At 42.4% G+C, this 23,900-nt stretch overlaps 1 protein-coding gene across 2 annotated transcripts in view; it reads left to right on the top strand.

Moving 5' to 3' along the window:
- UBE2F (ubiquitin conjugating enzyme E2 F (putative)) overlaps window positions 1-23,900 on the top strand; it is a 55,400-nt gene that overhangs the window by 14,343 nt on the left and 17,157 nt on the right. Inside the window, exons 3-5 of one of the 2 annotated variants that reach the window (XM_046019348.1) lie at window positions 688-717; window positions 4,467-4,532; window positions 20,202-20,269. In XM_046019348.1, the coding sequence (XP_045875304.1) occupies window positions 688-717; window positions 4,467-4,532; window positions 20,202-20,269 (164 nt within the window). The remainder of the gene's footprint in view (window positions 1-687; window positions 718-4,466; window positions 4,533-20,201; window positions 20,270-23,900) is intronic. The other variant, XM_046019349.1, reaches the window with a different exon arrangement.

Genomic DNA, 23,900 nt, shown 5'->3' on the forward strand with positions numbered 1-23,900 from the left:
TGTCTGAGGCACCACTGACTTGCCTGCCCACTTATTTCTGGATGCCCCCAGACCTCAGCTCTTAATAGTCATAGTTGGGGGGGGGGGTTGGAGCTTTGTCCTGGCTAAGGGGTGCAAGGCTTAAACACTGAGTGAGGGATGACTCAAAGGGCCAAGGCTCCAAGCCCCGCTTCCTGGGGCCGTTAGCAAGATGTTAACAGATAGCTGGATAACAGCACAGCCTGGGGCCCCGGCAGGAGGCAGAGTTTTCTCTTACTGGAAAAGTTCAAGCTCACACTGGGTGAGCTGCAGGGGAAGACAGGTCTGGAATAACTGGAAGAGACACGAGGGGTATATGTAAGTCACGTTCCAAGGGCAGCAGTTCTGCTACGGGGGGGAAGAAGACTTTCAAAAATACTTTAGTGACCAGTTTACCTGTGGGTGATTTCTTTGTGAATTTTGAATGATTTTCGTTTATACTAAGTACATTTTCAAGGGCCTGTGACTGTACTTCCTGGCATCCTACAAGTACCTTTGTGTCTTTGAAACAATTCCATGGCTTGATGTCTAAACATCAGACCCAGGGTAGGTGTTAGTTACTTTGGTCCCTTTCATTCCTCAGCATCGGGGGAGAAGTTGCCAGTTTAGAGCTGGTGCTTTTATGTGGAGGCGTGACTGATATTAACAGCAGTCTTTTTGTTTCCACAGAGGTTGCGGAGCTTGAAGCTAATTTACCGTGTAAGTATAGCATCCCACCCAGACAGTAAGTGCTGCAAAGTCATTGCATGGAGAAGCTTTTTTTTTTCCCATGTTTTAATAACCTTACATAGCGCAAAGCCTGCTTTTTCATGTGTGTTGGGAGTAAGTTTTAATTTTAGCAGAATTTTGTCGAGGCTCAGGTGAGAGTGAGATATTTACCAGCAGAGTGGGACAGGGTTGGGTTTCATATTTCTTCCACAGTGTTCTGTCCTGTGTCCTCTTTGAGCAAAAAGATCTATAAATCAGTGACAGATGGTCCTGTTTTCATGAGTGTCAGTACCACCTTTTTGGTCGAGAAAGTGCTTGCCTGTAGTGCATCTCTGTGCATGAGCTGGGGTAACTACAGCCATTACGTCACCAGGTGTCCTCACTTTGGTCCTTCCCCCTTGGACGCACAGATCCACTGTGCAGTTCTCGCTCGTGAGCAAGTTCACTTACTGGGCAGTTAGCTTGTGTGATGTGTCAGAGGGTTGCTTTTCTTTTCCTATTATTAATCCCTTCCCAAATTTTAGTAATACCATTAAAGCCTGAAAGTTTTGGCCACTTTAGTATTTTTTTTAATTAGGACTTTTTATCATCATGTTTGGTTAAAAATAGTTCTGAAGCTGAGGATGTTTATCACTGTGAGTGAGATGTTTTATACATGGGTCTCCTGGTCTGGGTGAATGCTCTAGAGAGCTTGGTCTCTCCAGCCCACCTGACCCAGAAAAGAGAGGGCCTATTCCTGCCACCAACTACAGTTAGAAGGGTGATAGTGGGTGTGACCTTAAGTGGTTGTAAAATCATCTGTAAGGGTAAGTACACATATTTTTTTGGAAAATTATTTTTAATGTGTGTGCTATTTATCTATGGGAATGGTGGGTAGTGATATTAAATAGGTTTCTTAGTGTGGGTCTCAGTCAAAATGTCTTAAATGTCTTAATGTCTTAAAAATCCCTGAATTGCTTGATCTCAGTTTTCTTCTAGTCAGAACTGGAAGGAAGTGTTTGGGGGTTCTTGTAAAGGGTTTATATGTACATATATATATGCATATATGCATATATTTAATCAAGACTACAGAAACTTACTATTTACACACAGTTCATTTTGTCCTCAAATAGGAGTCTTACTGAAATTGTTGGTTTTTAACCCATAAAGAATATTTTTAACCTTCTCTAAAATTTTGGTTTGAAAACAGTTAAACTTTGGGGGGACACCTTGCTGGCTCAGTCAGGGGAGCATACACTCTTGAGCACAAGGTCATGAGTGCAAGCCCCATATTGGGCAGGGAGCCTACTTTAAAAAAAAAAAAATTGTAAAAACAAACTGTGTGATTGGTTTTCAAACCAGGATTTTAACTAAACACCTTAGGTTGGAAAGACCTCTCCCTAGCATTTCTGGCTAAAGTATCTGATTAAAGAGACCATATGCTGTCTGTTTCTTCTCACTTTCTCCCTGCCCTCTGTGCTATCAGAGTGGGAGAAGTCTAAATTAGTTTATACAAGGAAGCCATGCTTGCCAAAAGTACGCAACTCATTACTCTAAAGAGGAAACTCATTACTCTAAAGAGGAAACGAGAAGCCACCAAAAAAGAAATCTCTAGTATCTTATCTAGTATTAATATTATCTCTAAAACATTAACAAGAAAAACAAAATACCTTGCTATGTAGCAGTGCTACTTAACAGTCATTCAGAACTTGTTTGGAGCTGTATATATGCAAGTTCATAGACATTTCTCTGTTGGCAAAAAATAACCTCGTTCAGATAGATGGAATTATAAGATGTTAGCCCATGCCTGCAGACAGGAAAAGCTTTGAACTAAAACAAAACCTGTCTCTTAATTTTTTGTTGTTGTTATTAAGACTTTTTTGAGCTTTAAAATGTTTCGTTCTTTTCAGTACTTGTATTGGTTGTTAATCTCCCTTAGTAACCTCTTTATTATTGGTGGGCCAATCTGTTCTAGAAGGATGGATTTCTATGTCTATCCTTCTCCTGAAATGAAGGAGAATGCCAAGTATGAAAACAAAGGAATGCTGCTGACTTCAGCCAATCAGTGAGACATTCCCTAAGCCCTTGTCCAGCATTTCTGTTGCATGGATCTCACTGGAAAGACAGTATTTCTCATTTCAAGTCAAGATTAAGAGAAATGGGGACGCCTGGGTGGCTCATTGGGTTAAGCCTCTGCCTGCGGATCAGGTCATGATCTCAGGGACCTGGGATCGAGCCCAGCATCGGGGGGCTCTCTGCACAGCAGGGAGCCTACTCCCTGCCCGCAGTGCCCCCCACCCCCGCACGCAGCCCCCCCCCCCCCCCGCCTGCCTCTCTGCCTACTCGTGATCTCTGTCTGTTGAATAAATAAATAAAAATCTTTAAAAAAAAAAAAAAGAAAGATTAAGAGAAATGAAGCCCATATACTGTTCACATATGTGGTTGGGGCAAAAGTCTTGAACTTCATGGCTTTCAGCTTCTTATTTATAAACTAAAAAATGGAACAATGTAATCTCTAAGACCCCTTCTCGCTCTTCTAGATTAAGTTACCTTTTATTCTATAATGATTTTCTGAGGGTTTGGCAAAAAAAAAAAAAAAGAAAAACCCTATTAACAGTTCTGTGTGGTTTTTATGCTTCACACCTGGCATGTTCATAAAGTAATGAAATGAGGCGTGGTATAGGGAGAAAAGCCATGAACTCATCTTCAATTTGGGAACAAAACCTTCTGTTGATAACCTGTGTGATCCTGGGCTGGTCGCTGAACCTCTCTGGACCTTTGTGTTACCTCATGCTTAAGGACATTGAACTAGATGATCTCTAAGGGCCATATCTAAGTCTAATATGAATCGTCCTATTTTGATGAAATTTCATACCATTGTAAAACTAGACAAATATTTTCAGTAGTGGGACTTGTAAAGAATAAAGTCAGAAAGTGACACAAGGAGTTCAGCATATTTTCTGAGTTTATAAAATAATAGACAGTTTCTACATATATTCATCCCTAATTTAGTGGCTATTTATTCCTTGTATATTTACCATTGTTTGGTATCATTTGTTTGAAGGAAGCAGATTTAGCCAGCTTGCTCTGTCTGTGCCACTAGCCCTTAGCTCTTCTCCTAGTGAGAACGTCTTGTCCTGATTCCCCAGACCCCTTCAGATGTGGTGCATTGGATGTAGGGTGTTGCCCGCTGAGCAGAGTGTCATTTCACCAGCAAAGCAAACTTAGCTACCAGTTGGTCTGTAAAGACATTTTTTCCCCTCCTTTTTAATGCCATGGTAAACTCTAGGTGTGAGTTAACTTCATGGGCACCCTTCTTTTGAACTTCAGTTTACTGTGGTGGGTATGAATAAGGATGGTGGTGGGTGAACAGCCCAGAAGTTTGGCCTGGGTTCTTCTGGTTTTGCCATGTTTAGTTTGCATTACCCACATGTGTTCATCTCCTTGAGATGTGGTTTTCTCTTTTTCAGAGTAAACTAGCATAATTCTTGAAGTTAATGGAAAGACCTCAATTTTTAGTGACTGTTTAGAAGTTGAAAGAAACCATCTCAATTTGGAATTAGCAAGTAAAAGACTGTATGGCAAAAATCACTGGTTTGCAATTTTAGCACAGTGGCACAAATATTTGTCAAACCAAGAGCACAGCAGCGTCTACAAACTCCTCTAACACCTTCAACTCCATGTATGTGTTTCAAGGTCAGCCTCCACATAACGACTGCTGCTAGCTCTCGGACCTTCCTGATGTGCTGTTTCTTTTGCAGGTACATGTAAGGTGCATTTTCCAGATCCAAACAAGCTACATTGCTTTCAGCTAACTGTAACCCCAGGTAATATTCTTACATACTTAAGTGTTAAAGTGATTTTCAGACAGCCAAGTTGAAAGGCTGCCCAGATCTAGAACCTTCGGCTTGATTTATTATCCTCTCACTTTTGAAAGTGATAACAGTTACAACTATTCCACACAAAGACAAGATAAGTGCTTTGCAGTCAAGAAAGCTGAATACAGGGAATCTGTGGCATTCGGCGTATACTTGGAAATGAAGTATAGCTTTAATTACTGGAGTGAAGGGCCACAAAAGCTGTTAGTATGGTGAAGAGTGTGGGCTTTGAAATCATAACTGGGTTCTGATCCTGCTCTGCCATTTCGTGGCAGTGTGGTCATGGCTCATTTGCCTCTTTGCACAGCCCACCCAGCTAGAAAGTGGGGACCAAATAGAACCTATCTCACGGGACACTTACGATGATGAAACAGATAATGAGTGTGAAGCATTTCAGTCCAGGGTCTTGCACAGGGAGGTAAGCAGATTACCAGCTGTCCTCATTAGGACTTAGGTAAGTCTCCTCCTTGGTCGGACCAGGCAGCAAAATGGAGGACTTGGTTTTTTCTTGTTGCAGTTCAGCTTTGAACGTTGCAGAGTGTAGCCTGGCATGGACCACCGGTGTTTATGTTGGGCAGAGGGTGCTATGCTGTGGGCAGCCAGTCCTGCTGTGGGGTAGGTGGGGTAGGTTGTGGAGAAAATGGAGGGTGTTATTTTATTTGGGGGATGAAATGGGAATGAGCAACTGAGAATAATGAGTCACTAGCTAATTAGAAAGTGCAAGAGAATACAGAATTTCAGTAGGCGATAATGAACCCACAAATAAGACCTGACAATTGTCTCCCTGCAGGTAGGATGGATTATTTTCTGTGGGATGTTTTTTAATAAGAGGAGAAATCCCATTTTCAAAATGTGCTTGAAAACTTAAAACTCATGTGTAGTGGTTCTACAGACATATCCGGACATGTCTGTAAACCCAGTCTGGTACCATTTGCACTAGGAAGGCACCAGGAAGGAGTTAATATCAGAGCACAGCTGGTAGAGGTGGGGCGTTGCACGCACCTGACGTGGAGAGATAACCGAAGCTCAGGACTTTAAGCTACGAAGTGATGAAAATTGTAACCATTCTTTGGCCACCTTCATAAAACGTGATGCATTATGCTGTTTTTAGCAAGGGATATTGAGCACACTTTAATATTTCTTGGTGACTTAGGGTCACCATTCCGAACATCATTTACTATTACTGCTGAGTAATGCAGAGTATTTTCAGAAATTATTGTGGTGGTTGAGATTGGTTCTGTGTGTACTAAGTGGTCTTAGACTGTGAGTTTCTAGTAAACATGTTTACTCTCCCCTTTGCCTTCCTAGGGCATTTTCAGTGGCTGGTAGAGATTCTGTTGCTCTGCTCCCTGCCCAAGTGTGGGTGCCGTGGTCCTTCCCTGGCCACTCAGAGACCTTTTTTGAGTTTACCGGGCTTGTTAACATCTTAAATGGGTTTGTGTCAAGTCCAGCCTCTGAATAAGAGTTTCTCCTTTTGCTTTTTTTATGGAATTACATGGATGTTATGATTACTGAGATTATGACACCATCTTCTATGTTCTTACTGTTCTTGAAAGTGGACCACAGTTGCTGTTGTTTTGATATTCACTGTACCATCAAATTAAAAAGTAACTTGTGTTTTGGTGTCTGTAACTATTTAGTACTTTAGCATTTATATTTGTAATTTGTAATATTTGTATATTTCTGTACATCACGGACACAATTATTACACTGAGCTTTGTGCTCAGCCTGCACTTCCAATGCCGTGTGTATGCCCATTGTTTATATTATTAGTGCGTCAGAAAGCTGCTGTAGTTCCTGCCCTTTGTTATTAAGAGAAACATGGCAGAGATCTGCCAACCCTAAAAACTTGCCAACCCTAAGAACTTGTCTTAAAACAGCTTTTTGGAGTCCTACTCCTCTTAGTATTAGGAAGAAACTATAGAGACCTGCCTAACTGATAGAAGTTTTAACCAGGTGTGAAGCGGAGGGTTTGGGAAGTGGCACACTAGCAGCCACCAGTACTGGGCACGCTCAGCATTAGTAAGTTCTAGATGTTTGGATGGTCAGAGTGGGAGATCTGTATCGGTAGTTGAAGCTCAAAACTCTTTTTCACATGGCTCCTGGCAAGATAGTTCCTGTTAATACTCGGTAACATTGTCATAGTTTTGTTTTCAGACTGTTTTTGTGCTTAGGAATAAATGTACTCTTTGGAGAAAAGATGGACATGTATTTTGGTGGTAGAGGAAAAGAAAAGAACTGAATTTAAGAGGAGAAAAAGTCTCAACATCGACTCACAAAGTAAGAAAAAATACTAGTAAGTGAAATGAATTGAGAAAAAGCAAACACTTAGAGACTTGCTGAGACACTCCTGGGAGTCTTGGTGAAGTTGGAAGTACTGTGTGAAAACCTGTTGCTCAGCTAACTTGGCGGGGGGCGGGAGGGGTCCCCTCAGCCTGCCTCACTGTGACTTGGAGCTTTTAGGCAGAGAGGAACAGGGACTTAAATAACAATATTTTTAAATTTTAGTTTTTACTTTTTAAGTAGATTTTTACTGAGGTGTAAGATAACAAACAATAAAATGTACTAATTTGGACTGTGTCTTACTTTGAAAAAATGTGTACACCTATGTAACCACAACCCTAGTAAAGATATTTCCAACATTTCCAAATTCCCTTCTGCCTCTGCAGGCAATTCTTTGCCCCTGGCTACCCACCCAAATTCCTTTCTGATTTGTTAGCATAAATGACTTTTGTCAGTTCTTGAATTCCATATGAGTGGAATCTTATATATGTACTCTTTTTTCTGACCTCTTTCATATAAGTTGTTTTAAAATTCATATGTGTTGTATCAGTGGCTTCTTTCTTTTTATTTTATGAGTATGCCATAATTGCTCATTTTCCTATTCGTGGACATTTGAATTCTTTCCAGCTTTTTGCTATTAGGAATACAACTGCTGTTAGCATTTTCATACCATCCTTTTTATACTCCTATTTTCATTCATTCATTCATTTTCTCTTTAATTCCACTTACAAGTGAAATTTCTGAGTCACAGGAAGATCTATGTTAAGCTTTTTAAGAACTTTCTGAAGGGGTTGTACTATACACTGACCAGCAATGTGAGAAATTCCAGTTGTTGTACATATTTCTCAGTATTTGGATATGAATAGTATTTCGATATAGCTTTAATTTGCATTTGTCCAGTGCTGGGATTTTGACTGAGATGGTGTTGACTTTATAGATCAGTTCTGTGGGAAATGGCATCTTCACAGTGAGTCGTGCCATGCATTAGCACGTGAATGTCTCTACTTAGAGTTTCCTTACTGTCTCTTAGCAGTGTTTTTGTACTTTCCAGTGTGTAAGTCTTGCAAATATAACACCAAGTATTTCTTGTTCTTTTCAAGCTGTTGTAAATGGTATTTTTTAAATTTCCATTTTACTTGTTGCAAATTATATAAAAGTACAATTGATTGTTTAATACATTGATCACATGTCCTGTCATCTTGCTAAATTCACTTACTAAATTCTAGTAGTTTCTTTTTTTTTTTTTAAAGATTTTATTTATTTATTTGACAGAGCGAGATCACAAGCAGGCAGAGAGGCAAGGCAGAGAGAGAGAGAGGAAGCAGGCTCCCTGCTGAGCAGAGAGCCCAATGCGGGACTTGATCCCAGGACCCCGTGACCGTGACCTGAGCCGAAGGCAGAGGCTTTTAACCCACTGAATCACCCAGGTGCCCCTAAATTCTAGTAGCTTCTTAACATATTCTTGGGATTTTTATATCTGTGATCTGGGGTGCCTGGGTGGCTTAGTCACTAGGCGTCTGCCTTTGGCTCAGGTTCTGGAATCAAGCCCCACATCAGACTCCCTGCTTAGCGGGAGGCCTGCTTCTCCTCTCCCACTCCCCCTGCTTGTTTTCCTTTTGTTGCTGTCTCTCTGCCAAATAAATAAAATCTTCAAAAAAAAAAAAAAAAGGATCATTGCATCTGTAATAAAGACGTTTTAACTTCTTTCTTACCAGTATGTATGCCTTTAATTTCTTTTTCTTATTGCACTGGCTGTGACCTCCAGTATGGTGTTGAAAAGAGGTAAGAGCACGTCTTTGCCTTGTTCCTAATCCTAGGGGAAAAGCGCTTATTACTAACTGAATATGATGTTAGCTCTGGGTTTTTTTTTTAAATTATGTTCTTTATCAGGTTGAAGAGTTACCTTTTTTTCTCATTTGCTGAGAGTTTGTATCATGTGTGTTCAGTTCTTTCTAATACTTTTTTTCTGCACCAATTGATATGATCATATGATTTTTTTCTCCTTTATTTTGTATGGTAAAATACATTTAAGTTTTGAATGGTAAACCAACCTTATATTCCTGCCATAAGCCCTGGTTGGCCATGATAATATTATCCATTTTCTTTCTATTGCTGGATTAAATTTGTTAATATTTTGATATAGAATTTTATGTCCATATTCGTGAGGAATGTTGGTTTGTATTTTTCTTGGGATTATTTTGTCTGGTTTTGGCATCAGCAATGCTAGCTTGGTAGAAAAAATGAAGAAGTGTTCCCTCTTGTTTGCTGAGAGTTTGTATAGGATTGGTATTATTTCTTCCTTAAATATCTGGTAGAATTCACCAGTTACATAGTCTGGACCTAGAGTTTTCTTTTGGAAAGTTTTTACTTTAAAAAATAGATACAGGGTTATTCATCTGTGTTTCTTAAATCAGCTTTGGTAATTTTTTTCTTCCAAGGAATTTGTCTGTTTCACCTAAATTGTAGAATTTATTGATATAAAAGTTGTTCAGAATATTCTCTTACTCCACTACTCTATATAAGATCTGTACTGATGTTCCCTTTTTCATTCCTGATATTGGTAACTTGGGTCTTCCTTTTCTTGATCACGTTAGCTTGAGGTTTATCCAGTTAATCTTTGCAAAGAATTCACTTTTGATTTTCTCATTTATTTGTGCATATCATTGATTTCTGTTCTTTATTATTTCATCCCTTATATTTTGGGTTTAATTTGCTTTTTTTTCCCCACACCCCTCTTTTTTTTTTTTTTTTTTGAAGATTTTGTTTATTAGAGACCACACAGGCACATGTGCGAGTAGGGGAGGGGCAGAGGGGGAAAGAATCTCAAACAGACTCTGTCTGTGCTGAGCACAGAGCCTGACTCAGGACTCAGTCTCACCACCCGGAGATCTGACCGAGCTGAAATCAAGAGTCTATCCCTTAACTTACTGAGCCATCCAGGCGCCCCCCTTTTCTACTTTCTTAAGGTGGAAACTTAGATCATTGATTTAAAAAAATTTTTCAAAGCAATATTGGTTGAGGTGTAAGTTACCTTTTTAGCATAATGCTTTTGAGTTTTACCTGTGTTGTAGCATTAATCAGTATTTTGGTTTTTTTTTTTTTTGGATGAACTGTATTCTATCCTATAGTTCATCAGTTCACCGGTTGATAAACCTTTGTGTTGTTTCCACTTTGGAACCATTGTGCGTAAAGCTGCTATAAAACCTTTGTGTGCAGGTCTTTGCCATTACGTCTTTGTTTCCCCTGGCAATGGAATTACTGGGTCAAGTGATAAGAGCAAGTTTAACTTCATAAGACACTGCTATGTAGTTTTCCAGAGTATAAGTACTGTTTTGCAGTCCTGCTAGCAGTGAATGAGAATTCCATTTACCTCACATTCTTGCCAACAACTGGGTTTGTCATTCTTTTCAATTTTAGCCATTTTGGTGGGCATATATCTCATTGTGACCTTTATTTGCATTTCTTTAGTGACTAACAGTGCTGAACATCTTTTCCTGTGCTTGTTTGCTGTTTGTGTATCTTCTTTGTTCAAGTGTCTGTTCAGATATCTTTCCCATTTAAATTAGGTTGCTTGTCCTTTTGTTACTGAATTGTAAGGTTTATGCAACTGGATATAAGTTCTTTATTAAGTCACATCTTTTTAATAATGTTACATATGTAAAAATTCTGATTAGGGAATTCTGTAGCTGCATTGTAGATCTTGTGTATTTGTTTGTGTGTTCACCTAAATTAGTTTCTACATGTGTTAGGTTATTTGTGTTTTCTTAATTTGAACATTTAATTTATAAAAACTCCCTAATTGGTACATGACAATAAAAGTGTAGCATACATTAAGTCATAAAATTCTAATTGGTTTATCTGTTACACCTATTAATTTGATTAATGCCCCTTTTTAGCTTTGTTTCAGAGCTTTGGACTTACAGAAAGTTTCTAAATGTGAAATACAGTAAGATCCCAATTTCTGAACAAAGAAATAATGTTGATAAGCCTGAAATATGGGTTTCTTTTCACCCTTGAACATTTGGAACAACATTTCAGTAGTGGCGGAGATTTTAAAGCTGTTGAGTTGGAGCAGAATACTGAAGCAGGCCCTTTGCCTTGACTTACGCTGCAGTCGTTCATGGTTAGCACATCAAGGTTTCAGACCCAGAAGGCATGCTCTTCCTGGTTCTTTCTAGGTTAACTTTTAATTTTAAGATGCAGATAACCATCATGAAGGGATAATTTTGAAGAGAAATAGACTTTTTTCTGGTGAGGTCTTTTCTTTCAGTTAAACCCTAGAAATATAGGTGGCAATTCTTCTCTTTTTGTATATAATAGAAGTGCAACATGAGCTTTTAAGACTGTCTGTTACCTGCCTTTGCATTGGCTAACCTTTGTTGGGAAAACATCCACTGCTCTTTTCTTGGCTCATTCCAGACGCTCCAGGTAAGCTTCTTGGCACCATTGCACATGTCTGATGCACACTGTTCTTATGCCAATTTCTTCCCCTCACCTCGCATGTAACTCCAAGGCACATTCTTCCTTGGGACACTCAAGTTTCCTCCAGTGACAGAGAGATGAAATGTCTGACTTATTCTTTTTAAAGCTGTTCATTACCATGCCTAACGTATATTCTTACTGTTACCAGTAAACACCCGTGTAATGTGTATAAAGCTGTTTAAATGCTGAGCTTTCTGGCATATTGTAAAAATTGCCAGCACTCTTGGTTTGTTGTCCCATCTGTTAGTCCCTTTTAAGTATCATAGGCTTTTTTTTTTTTTTTTAATCTTTTTCAAAAATCATGTGTAGCAGAGATCTGATTGACATTTCAGTTCTGAGGTGTTTTCTGCATTTTGACAAACACAGTGTGTAACCACCAGGACAGTCTAGGTACAGGATGTTTCTGTCAGCTCAGAAAGGGTCCCTGGCCCCTGGCAGCCATTGTCCCCATCATTGTGCCTTTTCCAGAATGCCGTATAAATGGTCTGAAAGTATGTAGCTTTTGTATCTGGCTTCTTTTACTTAGCACAGTGCTCTCGAGATTAGGCCGTGTGTTGCCGTGTGTCGCCGTGTGTCGTCGTTCCATTAGCCATCACTGAATTTGAAGGCGGAGGAAGAAGAGCCTCTTGAAGCTGCAAAGTGAAGGAAACAGAATTTCCCCAGAGTTCCCTGAAAGGAACGCAGCCTTGCCCACTCCCTGATTTTAGCCCCATGCCTCCTTTAAGCCACCAAGTTTGTGGTGATTACTCTAGTAATTCACCTACAGTGACCATATAAACCAATACAGAGCACTGTGCTTTCTGTGCCCTAAGAACTCTAAGAAATAAGAAGACCTCCTCCTATTTTTTTAAAGTAGTTTTTTAGCTTTAGATATTACAGTTTGGTCTGTGATCCATTTTTAGTTCGTTTTCTGTATGGTGCAGGACAAGGGTCTTGTTTCTCCCCTTCTGTTGCTCTCTCCCTGAATGAAGGACGTGCTTCCTTCTCTTTCCAGGACGGTGTATGAAGAGTTAGTATCGGTTCTGTACTCAGCGGTAGAATTCACCACCAGTCACCAGAATTCACCAGGAAGGCCTCCTAGCTCTGGAATGTTGTCTTTTGTTTTTGTGGTAACATTTTAAGCATGAATACAGTTTCTTTAGTAGGTGGAGAGCTATTTTGGTTATTCATTCTCAAGGGAGCTTTGATAATTTATGTCTTTCATGTCTTCCACATTTTCACATTTGTTGATGTAAGGTTGTTGTTAATATCTTGCCCTATAACATTCTGTGGAGTCTGTGTGATATCACACTTCTTTAATTCCTATTGAAAATGTTTTCTTTTTTCTTGATCAGGTTAGCTAGAGGATTATTGGTTTTAGTCTCTGCAGAGAACCAGCTTTTGGTTGCACTGATTTTCCCCTAACATACTTTTTTTTCCTGCTCATATCTTTATTACCTTCCTTCGGCTTGTTTTCAGCTTAATTCTTCTTTTTCTGGTTCTGAAGGTGGAATCTTGGACAGGTAACAGGATATTTCCATTTTCCCACCCCAGCCTTCATTTTCTAGTTTTCATGTCTCCTTTACGTATGTTGTAACCCAGCTTTAAGCAGTCTGCTTTCTTTCTGTGTTTACCAACATACTGACTGCCAGTGACCTTCACTCCTTGTGGTAGGTCTGAGTTTCCGCCTGTTATTTTCCTTCTGCCTGAAGAACACCCTTGGATTCATCTGTAGTGCAGCCCTGCTGGTGACGGTTTCAGCATCGCTTTCCTGCTGCCTGCTGAGTTAGTGCTGATTCTTTGTTCAACGTTATGTGATGTGCCTTTTATTCTCTGGTTGCTTTTAAGAGTCTCTCTACCACATTTTTAGCAGTTTGACTGTTATGTGCTTTGATGTGGTTGTTGACCTCACCTGGGCTTGTTGAGCTTTCTGGATCTGTGAGTTTGGTTTTCATCAAACTTAGAAATAATTTGATCAACATTTCTTTAAATATTTTTTCTGAAACCCCTTCTTGGGACTCTGGCATATATATGACCTCTACATGGAAACTACACCTTCATTGGGTCACAAGGCTGTGTTCACTTTTTTTTCTGCTTCATGATGGGTAATTCCTATTTCTGCAGGGTCTGATTTACTATGGACCACATCCAGTGAAATTTTCATTTCAGATACTGTGTTTTTTTACCTGTTGGTGTTTTATTTGCTTCTTTTTCATTGTTACTGTTTCTTTCCTTGTGTTATGCCCATGGTTTCCTCTAAATCTCAGTGTCTTTTCTTGACAGCTGACTCAGTGTCTGTCTGTGGCTTCTTGCTGGTTCCTGACCCCATGTCACCACCAAGCACCTGCCCACCTCCCTGGCTGGCTCCAGGCTGCACATCTGCCATAGCTAGCTCATGCCAGTCCTGTCTGCAACTCTGCTCCCATTCTGCCTTCTAATGGATACTGTCTCTTTGTCTTCCCCTCCTCTGCCCTGCTCATCCTTAATTCTCAGTGAGACAGCCTGATTGGCAGTGACTGTGCCCCTCCTAGCTGTGGGGCTATAGCCAGTTACTTACTGCACGTGCCCCAGTTTTTTCTTTGAAGCAGTGTTGTGCCCGTCCCACTGCACTGTGGTGACTGGGTCAGTGACCGTGTGGTCCATGCTCCCTGTGTCTGTGTGCTTAATAGTGTAATGGTTGTCATACCGATTTCAGGTTGTACCTAACAGTGTATCCCCCAAGTTTCCCTTGAGTAATCCAAGCCGTAGCAGCTTCTTCCCCTCTTCAGTGAGCCAGCTTCATGTGCATTGTGTCACGCAGGTCAGCTCCACAGTTTCTTTGTGTATTTTTTCTTTTTAAGATTTTATTTTTATTGCGATGCCAGGGGGGCTCAGTCCGTTAAGTGCCTGCCTTCAACTCAGGTCCCTGGGGTCGAGTCCCACGTCAGGCTCCCTGCTCAGCAAGGAGCCTGCTTCTCCCTCTGTCTGCTGCTCCCCCAGCCTATGCTCTGTCTCTGTCTCTCTCTCTCTGACAAATACATAAAAAATCTTAAAAAAAAAAAAAAAAAAAAAGATTTTATTTGAAAGAGAGCACATGAGCATGAGCAGGGGGAGGGGGATCATCAGAGGGAAAGGGAGAAGCAGACTTCCCCACTGAGCAGGGAGCCCAGTGTGGTGCTTGATCAGCCAGGACCCCATGATCATGACCCAATCCAAAGGCAAGACTCTTAACTAACTGAGCCCCCACCCCCACCCTGGCGCCCCTTGTCTTTGTGCATTTTCATGTTGGGGTCTACACACTAGACCCCATCCCAAAGGTGAGCTAAAACTTGCCAGGGCCAGTTTTTGTGTGTCCCTCAAGCTGAGAATGACTTTTACATTTTTAAAGAGCTATGAAAAAACAAACAAGAGAAGATATGTGACAGAGACCTATGGCCCGAAGCCTAAGTGCTTTCTGACTGCCTCTTTACAGAACAAGTCTGCTGACCCCAACCTGTAGGCTCATCTTGGCAGGGACGGTGCTCTCCCTTTTAGGTTTAAAATGTGCATACAGTATAATTTCCAGTGTGCTGTAAATACTGACATTTAAAGATAAAAAGTATTATATTGCTCTTTAAAATGTTTCCAGTAGAATCTAAATGGATACGCCCACTATTGTGCATTTTTGGAGAAACATGAGCAAGCTCTACTGCAGTGATTGGAAAGTGGTCGATGCTGCCTTTTCTCCTGGCACTCTTCCTTTTATTCCACATGTCCTACAGAATTTTATCTCAGTGTAAACTTTTTTCTGCTGAGTATTTTGTCACCCTGTCCTGCTATTCTATAAATATATATATATATATATGTGTGTGTGTGTGTGTGTGTGTATATATACACACACACACACACACGTATATGTATATATAAAAATTATTTTGAAAGTTTCTTTAAGACTCTTAGGCCTTAAGGATTTTCTTTTGAATGGTTGTTAGTCGTTGTTTGCACCAGTCCTGGCTCCTGGTTCCTCCTCTTCCTCCAATGGTGTCAACTGCCCCTCTTGGCTCCTTTCCTCACCCTTCCAGGTGGGGGCCCTTCAGACTCTGTCCTGTCTTTGGACCTCCATAGTCCACTCATGAAATCTGAGTGCTCTCATCTACTGATCAGCTCCCAAACGACCTCAACCAGCCCCAACCTCCCCCACTCTCCAGAATGATGTTTCTGCTGCCGATGGACACCTCCGCTTGAGTGTTGACATGAAACCTCAGACTCACATGTCTGACGTGAAACTTGGTGCAGTGGTGCCCCTCATAGCCTTTTTATCTTCTGGTGGCAACCCTGCCCTTGGCATTGCAAGGTCAGAGAGCTCAGCTCTTCTGTGGCTCTTTGTTCCCCACCCCTCACCTAATCTGTCAGCAAACGCTGGTGTGTCTTCTCCCATTAGAGTGTTCCCATTTCACTGCTTCCACCCTGGTCCTAACAGCTTATTGTCTCACCAGGGTCACAGTAGCAGATAGCCTCACAGGGCCTCCAGCCTGTCCCTCCTCTGCTCAGACCCCTCCCATGGCTCCCTGTCTCCCTCTGCATAAAACCCAGCACTCTCACAGTGGCCTCTTGAGCCTCAGCTCCCTCCCCACCCACAACCCCCCGCCTGGAGTGTTCTTCACCCCAGTGGCCTTCTTTCTTCAGGCCTTTGCGCTCTCTGACCACCCTATTTAAAATCACAGCTCCTACTCCCTTAGCTCTTTCGCCTTCTATTATATGATTTCCTTATTTATTTTGTCTCTCTTCCACTAGAATGTAAGCTTTGTAAGGGCAGGAAGGTCTTGCTGCAGGGTCACCAGTGTCTGGCACATAAGCAGTCATCAAATAATTGTTGAATGAATAATGACTTTAAATAATGTGTTGCAAGCTTCGATGGTTATTAAACATAAAATAGCATTTCATGTATCTGAGAATGATGGAGTTATTAGCATGTTCCTCTGGTTTAGTTGATGTATTTGTGAATGAATAACTTTATGCTAGAAAAAAGGGTTCAGTATCAGTTTTCTTTCTTGTTGTTTCTGTAGATGTAGACACTGAGTACTGCTTGTTCAGTTGGCCTGGAAGGCATTTTGTTATAGCTATGACATTCTGTCCTTGGACTTCAAAGTTAGAGGCCAAAAATATCATAAAAGATATTTTGTTGATCTTTTTGCTGATTACTGATTAGGGTCCTTCCATGCAGAGAATTGGAACCCACCTGACTTAGAGAAGGCTTTCCAAGCACAGTCGTCAGAGTCCCTTAGTATCACAGTTTCTGAGGCATTCACCAAAACCACTTTCCCAAGACCTGTCAACTGACCATTAGACCTGTCTTCACTTAGGAACATCTGTCATTTTACCTGAAATTCTCAGCAAGAGTTGAGAATTTTGTGATACTGATTTTGTCATACCTTTATCAATATGAAAAGTATGCTTTATATTTTCTCAAAAGCTTGAAACTGCAGATTAGCTCATTCCGTTTATCAGAACTATCTCCAGTGCATAAGTAGGCAGAACCAGTTCTAATTGTCAGCCCAGTCAGAAGTCAGACTCACTCGCAGGAGAAGTCTTTACTTATTTCTAAGATGTACCATCAGCCAACTCTTTTCTGAGTTTAAATCCAAGCAGTTAAGTGAGGCATGGAGCCAGTCACCGGGGTGGAAGAAGATGCTGTGCCTGTGGCTTATTGGCTCCCTGTTTGCTTGCTTCTCGTGAGGATAATGTGTTCTTTGATAGTAGTCTAGGGATTGAAGGTGCCAATCATCCCTGCCATCAAACTCTATGATGTGTCTGAATTTAAGACATTCCACTATAAACTGGGATATTTTATTTTTAACACCCTATTTTGCCTTAACAGAACTGGGTGTAGGATAAGTACTGCCCTGCCATGTGCCTCCTTTCAAAGGGCTTTCCTGTGACCTTTGTCCTCTGGGATGTTTAGACCTTGGGGGCAGTACATCCTGGTAAGGGAAGAGCTGAGACATCAGCCTTCTGCTCTAAGTGGGAGCAGCTGTGAGAAGGGAAAGGGAAGGGGAGGCCTGCAGGACTTCTGCCCTCTTGAGACTATCAGGCAGCGTCATTTTAGGAGAGAACGCCCTTGGACGCTGACCACCTAGAAGTGGACTATCCTGAGACTGTTTACCCACCTACGCCTTGGACAGTCTTCTCCCAGGAATACCCCTCGCCTGGATCAGAGATAGTGTATATGATTCTTAGAAGGCAGGAGGAAGTGGGTTGGGCTCCAGGATACAAAAGGAGGGAAAGAGGATTCCTGTCATTGTAACCCTGGGTGGCAGGGATAGGCCAGCCCAGTGAGAACTGGATGCCAGGACTTTCCTAGTGCATTTCATTGTTGTACCTGAAGGTCCAGTTTTCAGCCGCAGCAGCCATGGATAGTCATGGCCGTAGTGGGCCTGTCCCAGACTTGGATGTAGTCCACACTGGGTTGCGTGCGATGCTTTCAATTACCCCTTTGCCCACTGGCTCCAGAGCCACGTAGACTGTTCTCTGCCTCCGCCCTGCAAAGTGCCAGCTTGGGAGCCAGACCTGGAAGGTGGATCTACAGGAACTCTTCCTTGGGTCCTTTTGTTGAGAAAATCACAGGAAACAAGAGATGCTCTTGAGTCTCCTCTCAGTCCGCGGTCTGCTCCTCAGCATAAGTGGGAGTAAGGCATTTCTAGGCAAATTCATAACCAGGGTGGATTGGGAAAGCCATGTACCTTAGAAGAGGAAAAACGAAGTACTGGCTCAGGAGTTGATCATCTCTCCTGAAAGCGTGGTTCATGAAATAGAACAAAAATTAGAACTGTCTGTTTGCTCTCGATTTTCAGTGGGTTTGGAGATTATATAATTCTAATAATTACTAATCGAGAGCTTGACTAGGACAGAGGAATATGGTAAAACCAAAACCCCATTAGACCAAATAATAGTTTCTTTGAAACTGGTAGAGTTGAAACTATATAATCGTGGCACGGAAAGCCAGCTAGAGAAAAACCACAGTGGTGTGGCAGGATGGAGTGGCTGGGGCACAGCCTTGGGGAGCAAGAAGAGAGGAGAGCAGATGGAGCTCTGCACCCGAACCTGGGGTTCTGGTGTTGCTGCATGGTGTACAGAGCCCAGTGCTAGGCCACTCTGCGGTGACCGCTGTGCAACACGGAACCTCTGGTGAGCAAGGGTGTCCTCTGATTATTTTATATCTGAGATGCCACTTGTTAGGAAAGTTCTTGTATCTGGAGGTAGAATTTTTCCCCAGAGTCTTTTCCAAAGACTTGGTAGTATCAGTCATGAATCCAGGTACACTTGGAAACACTAGAAGTAGACGCATCAGATCAGTGGGGAAGGTAGAACAGTAAATGCTATGTGATGGATTAGGCAGGCAAAGAGAAAAAACACACTACCTTGTTCTAGATGAGTGGATGAGCGGATGGAACATGTGAAACCACAGGATCACTAAGAGAAAACAGAAATCAAGTGTTTCTGTGATCTTGGTTGGGAAAGATCTTTTTAAGGGTAATACCAAAGACAGAAATCACAAAGAATGGCTTCTCAAAAGTGAAAACTAGTTGAACCACAAAACCAAAAGACAAGCAGCAGACTAAGACTATATAACAAATATAAAAGGCAAAGGTTAATCTTCTTCAGAGCTTTTTTATATTGTAATTAAAACATGGGTACCTCAGTAATACAAGGCTAATTATGGAACATCAGTCATTCCATTCTTATGAAAAAAGGACCCAATATGAAATAAATTTAAGCCTCGCCACTTTTCTTCAGATGAATGTAAAATTAAACAGAGTCTTTCTCTTCTGTCATACTGACAAAGAATGGAAATGTTGGGGTCCAGGTAATGTTAGTTTTATCTGCTGGACAGCATAAATGTTGACGCATTCCCAAAAAACTTTTTAGTGATGATTTATTGGAAACTAACAACTTCCTATTAAATGTTCGTTTTACATAAATAGCCGAGGGAAGCAATAAGATGTACTATTGCTGATTTGTTCACAGTGATAAATATTTGAGGGGAAGTTGAACTTTCATTTTAAAGATGGTATTAATTTTGTCAGGTTGTGGAGCTCAGAGTAATTTGCCCCAGTGGGGCAGCAGGGAGGGGGCAGTTTTTTCCAGGTTGGAGCACCTTCATGGTGGAGCGCCCTCTGCTGGCAGCAGTCCCAGCAGCATTTACAATGCACGCACAGCCCTGGCTCAGCCCCGGGTGGACCCTACAGGAGACTGGGAGGTGGCTGACACCATTGTGGGAGTTGAGACTGTATCCTGGGGTCTGACCCAGTGCTGCCCTGATTCCAGACATCCCCCTGCATGCCCATTAGCCCTCTTCGAGAGGGTGTGCTCTGTTCAGAAACCTGCAGCCAGTGTTCAGCCAGCCAGCCCGGAAGTGTCGCCTGTGCACTCTCTCTCAGGCAGGGATTCTGTCCGTATGCCTCTCTGCTTGTCCCCCGGCCCTGGGGTACCCTTGGAACTGACATTCTTACAGGGCGACCAGCAGCAAACAGACGACCCTGCAGCTCAAACAGGATGGTTACCTGTCATGACGGGAGCCCATGGGTGCTGGAATGTAGAGTTGGGTGGACTGAGGTGAGAGCAGGGTCCCTTGGATGGTTCCTGGGAGACTGAGGAAGAGGAACCAGTCCCCGGGGAGGGGGGTGCCTGTGCCTCCACTGAGGGGGCACAGCTAGTGGGGCAACAAAGATCAGCAGGGCACTGACTGGGGCTCATCTTTAGAGCAGGGGCAGGATTTGGTGAAGTAACAAGGAACCCCACAGTCCTGTTGTTTAACTCTTACTTCTCTGTATTTGCCATATCCTAACACGGTGTTTGCTTTTTGTTTCCTTTTTTTTAATTTAAAGGATTTTTTGTTTTGTTTTGTGTTTTCGATAGATGAGGGTTACTACCAGGGTGGAAAATTTCAGTTTGAAACTGAAGTTCCTGATGCATACAACATGGTGGTGAGTAGCCTGCGTCTGAGCTGCCCTTCCCCCTTGGCGTGGTCTGGTGGTCCTCACGGGCCCCACCCCACCCCATCTCCAGCATTGGGTCCCCGACCCCCAACCCCCCCACCCGCAGTCCCAGAGCTGAGTACAAAACAGCCGATATTTCTGTGACTGATGTTGCTCATCAGCAGCATTCAGAGCCCTAGGAGAGAGATTCGTTTTTCGATTAGCACTTGTGATGCTGTGTCAGGTGGGGTGCACCAGGGCCACAGCGCTGCCGAGACTGTGCTGAGACTGGCACCTTCTCTGTGAGCTGTCTATGTGGTTTGCAGCAGTCTTACTTGTTAAATTCTGGCACTGAAAAAGAAAGCATTTTATTTAAAACTATAGTTTTGTTTATGGTATAATACCAAAATTCCCAAGGTGTAGAAAACATGTATTTTAGAATTTTAGAAAAATGACTCATAGTTTTAAACCATAAGGAATTTATGCCCAGAGCTATATTTTTTAAAAGATTTTATTTACTTATTTGACAGGCAGAGATCACAAGTAGGCAGAGAGGCAGGCAGAGAGGGAGGAAGGGAAGCAGGCTCCCTCCTGAGCAGAGAGCCGGATGAGGAACTCATCCCAGAACCCTGGGATCATGACCTGTGTATGTTATATGTTAATCTCTCAAAGACCCCACCTAGGTAATAATTATACCAAGTATTGTCACATTCTGTCCTTGCTCTTAAGGAACTTAACAATTAGGAAGGTGAAAAAAAGTGTGGAAAGTGACCATAAAATGATAAAAGCCATAAGAGGCAGATAACAGAGCTGGAGCAGAGCCAGGAAACACATGCACGGGAATTCTGAGAAGGAAAGGAGAAGGTCACTTTGGGAAAGTTGTCCAGCCAGTTGAGTTTTTCAGGAAAAATAAGACTGGAGTTGTCCTGACTTGGGTTGACCTTTAACCCAAGAGAGGGTGGTCTGTGTGATGTCAGAATCTCTGGAACCGTGATAGTAGGTACAGAAGTGAGAATGAGCAGCTGTGTGTGATGGATTGACCAGGTCAACTTGAAGGAAGAATCAGGGTTGGGGAGAAGTGAGGACTAATGAGAATCTCAGTTTTGAGGATTTGGGGGCATTTTCACTGTGACAGTTCTGAACAGTTCCACAGTTCTTTCTCTCTCTCTCTCTCTCTCTCTCTCTCTGTGTGCGTGTGTGTGTATAGGTATATGTATATGTAAACATCCCCCTAATGTTTCCTAGACCTCTCCAGGTGTATCAAATAGGAAAAAAAAAAATCTGATGGTGAAATTTGTCTCTTGTTAACTTGAGCCTGTGGGTACTGGGGACCCCATGTGCCCTGTTAGTTTGCCTGCAGTGATTGTCCTACTATCTGACATGTGGGATTTGGGCCCCCTGCTCCAGGCCCCCACTGAGGTACAGTTCAGTGGCTGTCACACTTTTTTATTTGAAGCCAAACCTTTATCTAAGGAATTGGTCTTTACTAGGCTACTACATTAAAAGTTCTGAATGTAGTTTATGAGGATGGGAAAGAGATGGCAATGCAAGAAGAAAAAAATTAATTTTTTAAAAAATATTTTATTTATTTGACAGAGAGAAATCACAACTAGGCAGAGAGGCAGGCAGAGAGAGAGGAGGAAGCAGGCTCCCTGCGGATCAGAGAGCCCGATGCGGGGCTCGATCCCAGGACCCTGGGATCATGACCTGAGCCGAAGGCAGAGGCTTTAACCCACTGAGCCACCCAGGTGCCCCGAAAAAAATTAATTTTTAATTGAAGACAGGAAAACGTTCATCTCGGGGCTTTGTCCATCCATTTCCCTGCTGACTTCCTCTGTTTTCCTCATCACACACTGAGGAGTCTGGCTTGACAGGACATTGGACTCCCCCAGATGAGATGCAGTTGGAGAAGTTTGATTGAAGCACAGATGTTTAGAATTCCAGAGGCTAGTGATGTTTTCTGGAAATAGCCAGGCATATGGCACCTAAATCTGGACCTTTTAGTTGTCTGGACATTTGTCATTTCTAAGGACTCCTTGTCGGGGGAATGCTAAAGGGTGGTATTTGACACAATCTTTTCTTTGGAGAGGCAGTGAGTGTTTGAGGAGGAGGATGGCATGGGGAGGGGCTTAGCATGAGCTGGCAGACTTTTCAGACAAGGCCTGCAAGTCTAAGGATCACTGTTTCAGGAACATCAGGTTTCATTTAGTGGCTGAGCTTCTTGGTCCCAGTGTCGGAAGAGAGCAGAGCATGAGAAGACAGCAAGGGAACCGATTTTTGTTGAGCTTTTATGTACCAGGTGCCCCCATTCACTTCCCCTGTGGCATTCTCCGGTAATTCCCTGGGACCTTGGTACTCCCATGTTGACACGTCAGGAAGGTGGGGCCCAGAGAGGTAGAGTTAAGGATATACCTCGTTAGTTTTGCCAGAATAAAAGGCTCCATTGCTAAAGCAAATTCTTGTCCAAGGCTGCCCAGCCACAGGATATGTGCCCTTCCCACAAACCCAGTGGCCGCTCGATGTGAGAAAATGTTTATCATCTTGTCCCGCCCCTGTGTGCCCTCTTCAAGAAACAGAGAAGTAGGATACGGAATACACAGGATAGAAAACCACTGAGCCTCGAGGACATGTCTCTTACATTAATTGGTGACTTATGATGGTTTTACATTCTTGTATTTAGTTTCTTTCTCCTTTGAGAAATTTCTGAATGATGGACTGGTTTGATTTCATCAGGAATGACACCCATGTTCTCTAGACAAGGGCTGAGAGGCCAGCCCCTCAGGGTGGACCCAGACCCTGCCCTGCTGCCAGCAGGGCCTCTTCTGCTCTATGCTCCCTTGGCCCCTGCATATCCTCTCTGCCTCCGTGTCCAGGCTCGGGCTGCAGCCTCACCAACAGGCCGGTGACTGTCACTAGCTCAGGGCAGGGAGTGGGGGTGACACTGTCCCCAGGAGACCCTGTGATGCAGTTCCTGAGACAGGTATTTGGGATTACTTGTTTTGTAGTTAATCTTTGCTTATATCACTCCATAGTGTCTCTGTCCACTAGACTGGGAATGGCTTACACTGGATCTCCAGGGCTCTGCAAGAGCACATGGTTCACATTTATCCAGTGGTTGGCGCTCTCTGCCCCTACAGCCATACCATGTGGAAGATGAAAGCAGCGTCTGAGGATACATGGGTTGCAGGCATTTGGGGCAGAGTATGTGAGAGTAAAAGTCAGGCACCTGTGTTTTATTTGGATGAGGACACAGCCAGCTTGTAGGTCAGCCTCGGAGACCTCCGTGGAGCGGGCTTGGCTCATTTGCCTTTATTTCATGACTTTATATGATGTTTGTGCTTGGTAAGGACTTTTTAAAAACCCGTGACACTTACAGCTTCTTCAGTTGAAGTCACTTATTAAGATTGTCATTCTGAAAAACTTCTAATCAGTAAAACAGGTCATTATTTCAGAGTAAACTTTTAAAAGAAAGAAAATTCCTATTTGGTTTCCCTACTCATTCCCCCACACCTCAGCAGCTAAAGTTCATATTTTCCTTTGGTTCTTTGTCCTTTTGTCCCTGAACTTTATCTCACAGCCTCAAGCCCGCCTTGTGATCTTTCTATATTGGCTGAAAGTATTTAGTGACATGAAATTAGCT

Source organism: Meles meles, chromosome 9 (assembly GCF_922984935.1).
Source record: "Meles meles chromosome 9, mMelMel3.1 paternal haplotype, whole genome shotgun sequence".
Taxonomy (NCBI): Eukaryota; Metazoa; Chordata; class Mammalia; order Carnivora; family Mustelidae; genus Meles; species Meles meles.